The sequence below is a fragment of the Pelmatolapia mariae genome, linkage group LG22, assembly GCF_036321145.2.
Source record: "Pelmatolapia mariae isolate MD_Pm_ZW linkage group LG22, Pm_UMD_F_2, whole genome shotgun sequence".
NCBI lineage: Eukaryota > Metazoa > Chordata > Actinopteri > Cichliformes > Cichlidae > Pelmatolapia > Pelmatolapia mariae.
The window spans coordinates 31777781-31785971 of record NC_086245.2 but is presented as its reverse complement, the minus strand read 5'-3'; the positions used below and the strand labels follow the sequence as shown (position 1 = coordinate 31785971).

The 8191-nt window shown below is 44.0% G+C and overlaps 1 protein-coding gene across 3 annotated transcripts; it reads left to right on the top strand.

Annotated features, from left to right (window-relative positions):
• hsf1 (heat shock transcription factor 1) lies at nt 1–7902 on the top strand. 3 transcript variants are annotated; one of them, XM_065471370.1, is made up of 15 exons: nt 1–370; nt 1835–1943; nt 2860–2996; nt 3270–3394; nt 3467–3542; nt 3711–3772; nt 4081–4153; nt 4341–4459; nt 4540–4721; nt 4800–4950; nt 5585–5656; nt 6116–6221; nt 6304–6357; nt 6463–6508; nt 6594–7902. In XM_065471370.1, exons 1-15 carry the CDS (start codon nt 251–253, stop codon nt 6773–6775), a joined length of 1614 nt encoding a protein of 537 aa, XP_065327442.1. In that variant the 5' UTR covers nt 1–250; the 3' UTR covers nt 6776–7902. The 3 variants fall into 3 exon arrangements, with proteins under 3 accessions (XP_065327442.1, XP_065327441.1, XP_065327444.1); XM_065471369.1 differs by having other exon boundaries at nt 4797–4950; XM_065471372.1 differs by lacking the exon at nt 5585–5656 and having other exon boundaries at nt 4797–4950.
• The last annotated feature ends 289 nt before the right edge of the window (nt 7903–8191 follow it).

Genomic DNA, 8191 nt, shown 5'->3' with positions numbered 1-8191 from the left:
CAGACCGCGCTGGGCAGCTATCTGCGCAGTTGTGTTTTATCGGATTTGCGGAGTTGTCGCGGCTCCAAGTGAAATAAAGTTCAGCACGTCTGTTTGCAGCCCCGCGGGGAACTCTGAGTTCAGCAGCGGGACCAAACCAGCACGGTCCGAGTCAGATCGGGGACCCGAATCATAGTTCGTTGTTTTCTTTCTGACGCAGCTAGCAGTTAGCGTCGTTAGCTCAGGTGTGTGCTCGATTTTCGTCTCTCAGATGGAATATCCCGGAGGAGGGGGGGCGGTGCTGAGCAGCGGGAACGTCCCGGCCTTCCTGACCAAATTGTGGACCCTGGTGGAGGACCCGGACACCGACCCGCTCATCTGTTGGAGTCCGGTACGCACGTTAATAGCTAACAGCTAACGCAGACAAGTTTAACTTTATTTACACAGCAGAAACAGACACAACTTTATTTAAACTGGAATGCAGACAGGTTTGTTGACAAACTTTATTTACTGACTAAGGAAAAGAGGTCAGCTCAGTTAGCTTTGCTTCAGTGAGCTATTAAGGCTAACAGATCTCACGTCAGAGGTCAAATGATTTCAGACATCATCAGCTAGTCAGTAAATGATCAGTGGACAGTTGTTTTTCTGACAAACTGATCCCAGCAGCTGTTTTGGTGATTGGCATAAAGCCTGAATTCAAATAAGCTGATGACGGCCTATGATGTCACTGTAGTGTCATAGCCCACACATTGTACAGCTGCAGGTGTTAACTTCCAGTTGCACTGAAATCAGTCACTTATCACCAAGAGGTCTCCATCTATATTTTCCTGATTTTTAGGGGTTTTTGTTGTTGTTGTTGTTGTTGTTGTTGTTTATTTGTTTTTTTTAATTGCATAACTATTAGGCTCCGCCCACAGCTGAAGGTCATGTAACACCAGATTAAAGATTCTCAAGTGTAATTTCCAAGTGTAGTTTAAAAAGGAAAATGAACCTTTAATCCATGGTTTTCATTACTGCCACACACCCACCTGGATGGCAAAAACAGTACTGCGGTCCTTTGCTCTCCAGCCTCCCTTTGAACGTCTCCTAGTTTAACTAGAAACCAAAGTGCCAGATAGTTGCTGTGCTATCGGATGCAGTAATCAACATTTATTTACAACTGCCAGAGAGGAGTTTTGATTATGGCACCAACATGTAAGCACACCTCCTAACTCTTACTGGCTACATCTGCTTTTTACAACAACCCTGGCTGTCAGTGCAGCTCACTGAAACCTTAGGAATGATTTAACTGTCATTAGAAAAATACTCGGTCAACTTTACTGTTATGACATGATATTATTGTGACAAATTAATACTACCTGAACTTTTCTGGAACTACACTGTAAATGTCCAAGTCAACAAAATGTAAGATTTACATTTGGTAGTTTGTGTTTAACCCTTTCATGCACAGTGGCCACTACAGTGGCCACCTATTCAAAGGCTGTTTTCTTCTATTTGTGTCAGAGTTGATGGTATACTTGCACATAAACCACTACACTGGACACTGATGTGTCACCCCATACCCTGCCACCCATTCCAAATGTCCACCTAAGTGGACATGTAAAAAACTATTTGAAAAATACATGTTTAGAAATGAAGTTCAAAGATCTTTTTTTTTTGCTTTCTGTCTAACAGTCACACACTAATGAACGCATCGAAGAGCACCCGGAGCTCAGGGTTTAGTATCTTGCCCAAGGAATGGAGCAGAAAGGAATTAAACCACCAACCTTCTGATTAACAGATGACCTTCTTTGCATCCTGAATCACAGCCACCACAATAATACAGATTCTTTTTCTCTTTCTCTTGTTGTATAAGAGTGGTACCAGTTTCCATGTGTTCGACCAGGGGCGGTTTTCCAAAGAAGTTCTGCCAAAGTTCTTCAAGCACAACAACATGGCCTCTTTTATCCGCCAACTCAACATGTGTGAGTAACCAGCAAGGAATCATCATTGTGTTAGCCCCACCTCTGAACGATAGCTTGTTCAGAGGTGGGGCTATCACCACTTGGCAGTGTAACAGAAGGTTAGATGTTTTTTTTATTGGTTTATTTTTTGGGAAAGAAGATTCATCCAATCAGGTGTGCTTTGTGAAGAAACATTGAGATATGAGTCAAATGTCTGGTGTTTAGGGGGTTTTCTTTGCTGCTGTAATTGTCATAGCAGCAACAACCAGTCATCACAAGGCAAGGTAGCCTGCAGTTAACATAGCAGTTAATGAGCTAAGCCAGTGGTCCCCAACCTTTGCGCCACAGACTAGTTTATGTCCGACAATATTTTCACGGACTGGTCTTAAAGGTGTCGCGGGTAAATACAACAAATAAAACGAGTATCGGTACCCCCAAAAAAAGAAAATTTATTCATAACACACAGGAAAAGACCCAGGGAAACAGAGTTAACGATAAAAACCGATAAAACCCATAAATTTCACACCTGAGCCTCAACTCTCGTGGTCCGGTACCAAACGACTCACGGACCGGTACTGGTCCGTGTCCTGGAGGTTGGGGACCGATGAGCTAAGCTACCGGTTTGTGTATATCAAGCTGATCATTCATCACGACGATCTTTGTGCATGAGCAACTTCTTTTTCTCCATGTCACTGAAGAAGTGCTAGTTGATTGGTATGCTGAAAAGCTGAACTTTTCTCAACATTCAGCAGAACCATCTTTATAAAAAGTAGGATAGAAAAAAAGGACAGGCCCACCTGTGCATGCTCCACCTCTGGCACTGTGCATGCAAAGGCATCTGGACTATGGAAGAGCCAGAACGAGCAGCTGTGATATTAGCGAGTTGTATTGATGGTATCCACATCCTTTATTGATGGTGTAATGGTACTTCTCTCAGATGGTTTCCGTAAGGTGGTGCACATTGAGCAGGGTGGTCTGGTGAAACCAGAGAGAGATGACACAGAGTTTCAGCACCCGTTCTTCATCAGAGGACAAGAACATCTGCTGGAGAACATCAAACGCAAAGTCACCAACGTATGTAGTGCCTCACACACCAGAGAATACCTAAAAATGCAGACAGGTGATAGACTAAAGGCAGACTCTGCAGGACTTCCTCTGAAAGGTGATGATTCAGAGTGCTGTGTGACATCACAGGATACAACTGATCAATCATAAATACTTTGTATAGCCCCCTTGGGGTCAGAGTGGCCTTTAATCTATCGCTGTGCATGTGGTACTACGAACTCAGAACCCAATCTGACCTGTCCTGTCCATCTCCTTGGTAACGGTATGCTGTGATTGGAACAGGTGTCATCAGTGCGTCAGGATGATGCGAAAATCTGTGCGGAGGAAGTGAATAAGATCCTGAATGATGTCCAGTTGATGAAGGGAAAACAAGAAACCATTGACTCCAGGATCGTTGCAATGAAACAGTAAGTACCAAACCAGAATCAGGGTTAGAAACTACTCGGCAGTGTTGACTAAAGGCTGATTTTGTGTTTCAGTGAGAATGAGGCTCTGTGGAGAGAGGTGGCCAGTCTGAGACAGAAACACACTCAGCAGCAGAAAGTTGTCAACAAGGTACCTGTTCTCACTGTCCACACCTTTCCAATTAGCAGAACTCTATAAGAATACACCTGATGTGATCCCTCTAAAAATATGAAAACCTCAGGGGAGAGTGATGCCACATAGTTGTCAGACATTATCTTAACATTAATGAACTCTTTGCCTGTCTTTCTCTCTCTCCAGCTCATACAGTTCCTGGTGTCTCTCATTCAGTCCAACAGACTGCTAGGAGTCAAGAGGAAGATGCAAGTGTTTTTTTGATACCACAGATACTACAACAAATGCTACACTGTACACCACAAAGTGTTAAAATTGTGACTTAGACACTAGATAATTTCAAAGTGCAGATTGGATACTGTGAAATTTTCTCTGCTAAGAACATTTACAAGCAGATGTTCCCAGGTGATAAAATGAGGATCCAACTGCCCAAATTTCAGACTTTTGCTTTTATTTTGAAGTACCAGTTCCATTTCCCTCTCATACCTGACCTTAAATTCAGTTTCCTCTGTACATGTTTTGCATTTTCATTTATTCATTTTAACTCTCTCTGCAGTCCTCTGATGCTCAACGACTCTGGGAACACCCACTCAATGCCCAAATATAGCCGTCCCTTCTCATTGGAGCAGGTAACTTGTCTCTGATTTACATCTTTCACTCAGACCTGCACAGCCAGCAGTGATTATCTTTCAGAGTGACATTAGCTGATTGTCTAGCTTTAGCTTTGAAAATTAGACTCTTCATATCTACCTGTGCAGATCTTTGTCCTTACTTGGCCTGTAGAGGTCACTTGTGCTTTTGTGTTTTTCATTTCAGGCTGCAGCCAATCTCTTCTCAGCTGACACCTCTGTGACTTCAGGACCCATCATCTCTGACATCACAGACATGGCCACATCTGGTTCAGATGAATTGGTTAGTGATTGGACGGACCAAGGGTGAGTACTGATCAGATCAGTCCTGCTTAGTCAGTAAGTGATTGATCCTTCAGAAGTCAGAGTGCATAACCTCCTTGCAGAGAGAGCCAATCAGTCGATATCAAAGAGGAGCCGTCCAGTCCGGAGGTGGAGGTGTGTCCTGTTCTGGAGGAAGTGGCTGCACCAGTGGACACGCCCCTCTCCCCCACCACCTTCATTAACTCCATCCTAGAGGAGAATGAGCCACCCACCCCAGTCACCTCCACGAGCAGTGCTCCCACTGGTAGACATTAAGTTTGTGGTTAGCAGTTTGATTCCTGTTCAGAGCATTTCTGGTAAATAAAAATCTTTCTCTCAGCAGCCAGTCCCATTGTGGTGATGAGCCCCGTCTCCACTGGCCCCCTGACTTCTGCCTCATCCACCCAATCACTCACCTCTGTTACCACAGCAAACACAGCCCCCAGCCCAACAACACCTCAGAAGAAATGTCAAGCCATTGCCTGTATTGACAGGTAAGTGTGACTACACCAGTATGCAGTTGTGAAACATTCATAGAGACTTCTAATAGTGTTAGTACCACCTGCGATGAACGACTATGAGCGTTTACCAAGAGCTAGCCCAAGTATTTCCTCAACAGTGGCCCTGCTCTGACTAAAGCTGAAACTGTGTTCGAGGTTGCAAAGAGCTGCCTAACAAACCGTCTCAGTAGACTGTCTATTAAACTGTCCTCAGTCCACCCTTACGCTAAGCCGTCACCCTTTGCTGACAGCTTGCCCAGCATCTCTCCAGAAACTGCCCCGACAAACACCTGCAGCTTCCCTGAACAGCTGCCCCACCCCCTGCATCCGTCACCTTGACATTCTGGGTGTCTTTCTGAAAAGTGGCTTTCAGACAGGATACTGAAAGTGTTCTGCTGAATGCAGATTGCAAGCTCGTGTTAGGAGTATGCGATTTAGACCTCAGTCTGAAGTTTGTGCTACAAGTTTAGGAAACTCCTCCTATTCAGCCCACTTGAATGGCAAGTGCAGCGCTGCCTATCTGAAAGCCTCTTAACTAACCATGGTGTGGTTTCAGTTTGCCTTACATTTTAGGTGATTGTCCTGTTGGAGGACAAGTGTGTCATTAAAACCCCTGTGCTTCCTTCAGACCCCGCCCCCTTCCCTCTGCAGGTGGACTCCCACCTGATGTTTGGCGGTTCCTCTCAGCACAACCTGACAAGTGAATCTCTTGATTTGTAAATATGAAAGTTTCGAAGTCTTCTGGTGACATTCTGCATTTTCTTCTTGTCAAATGTGTGAGGTCCAGATCTGCTTCTTTAGCTGATCAGATGTCAGAGGTCATGAGCTAGTTAATTGATTATATTTGGTCAATATTAAGGGCAGAAGTACGCAATCCGGTCAACAGGTCAAAAAAGGTTTCTTAGATGGCTCACAGCAGGAAATGTTTCAGGCATGTTCTGACTACAGGAAATACTGTGTGTGGCCAGGGTGAGGGGTGGAGCCTGGGCATAAGATTATTAACAGCAGAGAGCTGGCAGGTTCAAACTGAGCTCACCTGTATGGAACAGTTGAGATGTAGATCATGTATTACTTTGGATCTCTGCAGACATAAAGGAAAATGTAGAATAACGGCAGACATGTGACCTAACATCAGACCTGTCTCACCTGTGTGCCTCAGGTCTGAGCTTTTGGATCATGTGGATAGTATCGACAGCGGCTTAGAGAACCTGCAGAACATACTCAACGCACAGACGTTCTCCTTCGATACAGTTCCACTTATTGAGGTTAGTCTGACTTCTTGTTACCACCTCACATTATTATCACTTGTGTTTGTGTGTTACTAACTGTGTGCATGTGTGTGCTTAGTTTTTCAGTTCATCTGGCTCGCCTGCAGACTTTGACCTCGACAGTTTGGATAACGTGAGTTGCAAATTTCACATTCTTTTGCCTGCTATTTCAAAAATAAGAGGGTAGTGTTGCCGATGATGTCAGACCTGTCTCACTGATGTTACTGTTTCCCACTAGCTGCTGTCTGATGAAGCTCCTAAGGGAAGTGAAGAAAGCGGAACAGGTGAGTCATGCCTTCAGTAAGTTGCTGCTCCATCCACCTGTCTGCTGTCATGTCATGACACTGTGCTGCTCTCTGATTGGTGCAGGAAAGCAGCTGGTTCAGTATACACCTGTCCAAACGTCTGAATCAATAGGCCTGGCAGACAGCGGGGCCGACCTGCCAGCGCTGCTGGAGTTGGAAACTGAGCCATTTCTCAGCTCTGACCCCCACACCGAGGACCCAGGCACCACCTTGTTGAACCACGCCAATCTGGACTCCAACCTCTGACCTCTTGAGTAACCATAGCAATGTGACACCTGAGCGCTGACTCAGTTGCAGCAATAGATGAGAACAGTCAATAGGTCAAAGGTTGTGTTTTTATTACACAGATGTTATTGATATTAATCTGTCTTCTTCTTCTACTCTTGTTCTTTTCTTCTTTGTTGAAGCTTAAATGGAAGCCTTTGTTGCTGTTGAATGCGTTTTGCATGTTGAAGTCAGATTTTATGGTCGTCTTTATTTTCTTGTGTAAAATAGATTGAAAAGAATCAGAATATTTTTGGAGTTTTATCAACAAGTGCTGTGTGACCTGACTGACTGCCCACCCATATGAAAGAGACATGTGGATCAGTATTATTTCTCATTAGTTTGTTTCCATCAGTTTATATTTATTCAGTTTGTTCCCGAAACATGAGTTCACATCACTGCTCACTGCTGTGTCCCCATGTTTCAGAAATACTGCAGAGACATGTCTGAGATGGTATGAGAGCCTTTTTTGACTTGTATATTAGAGATGCTTTGGATCAGGTTTGAGATTCTTGTCTGCAGAAGCTTCATGGATGGAACTCTGAAGGTAACTGACAGAAACCAAATGATGGTCCGTGCTGCCAATTGTGTTTGTGTTTGCAAGGCCAGTTTAAGGAAACTTTGTTTGAATTTGTCAGGGTTGCACGTTGTTATGTCATCAGACACAGGGTTAACATTCCTCACAGCTTCACTTGGTTAAAGTTTAAACAGAGGCCGAGATCTCAACCACATCTCAGGCTCAGTGCTGTGATACAGGGCTCATCTGTGATGTCGTCATTCTTACTGAGCAGCTTTTCTGTATGCTAAGTCACCTGTGGCTCACCTGAACCAGTCGTCTCTTTGATGGCTAAGAAACACCTGAAGTTCTGAGGATATTTTATTGGTCACATGGTCAGAGCTGAACAAACAGAAAGCTCCCTTCAGTATTAACACATCTGTTAATATAGTACAATTATATTTAAGGCAAGTGGTAAATCCACCCGAGTCCTCCAGGCTAACATGATGGCGCTCCACGTGTAGAGAGGACAAAGACGGGGTCAAAGGGCAGATGAAATGTTGATGTATTCTGACTGTAAAATTTTGATTCAATAAAATGTTTTTAAACAGCAGCATGTGAATGAATGGTTGATTTAAATCAAACTGTGATGATGTCATAAGGTTGGTAATACTGCGTTGTCTCTACAAAGTGAAATGAATGTGTCAGTAAGCTAAATCACCACGTTAACTGATGCTGAACATATCACCTGGTCAGGAGCAGGTAAAGTTCAGCGTTTCAGTTTAACATCAGCTATGTTTATTTCCAGCATGTTTTCAGCCTGATAGATTATCTGTTAGGAAACCTTGTTTTATAGTAAGCGCTACTTTTCTAACAACAGTCAGTGAAGCTCAGCTGTAAAG

Bases quoted from the DNA above. Each gene is read 5' to 3' on its own strand.
- hsf1 (XM_065471369.1), top strand. From the start codon at position 251: ATGGAATATCCCGGAGGAGGGGGGGCGGTGCTGAGCAGCGGGAACGTC. The intron at 3,543-3,710 runs GTACCTGTTCTC...CTCTCTCTCCAG, and splicing joins AGCAGAAAGTTGTCAACAAG to CTCATACAGTTCCTGGTGTC. The intron at 5,657-6,115 runs GTGAATCTCTTG...TGTGTGCCTCAG, and splicing joins CTCTCAGCACAACCTGACAA to GTCTGAGCTTTTGGATCATG.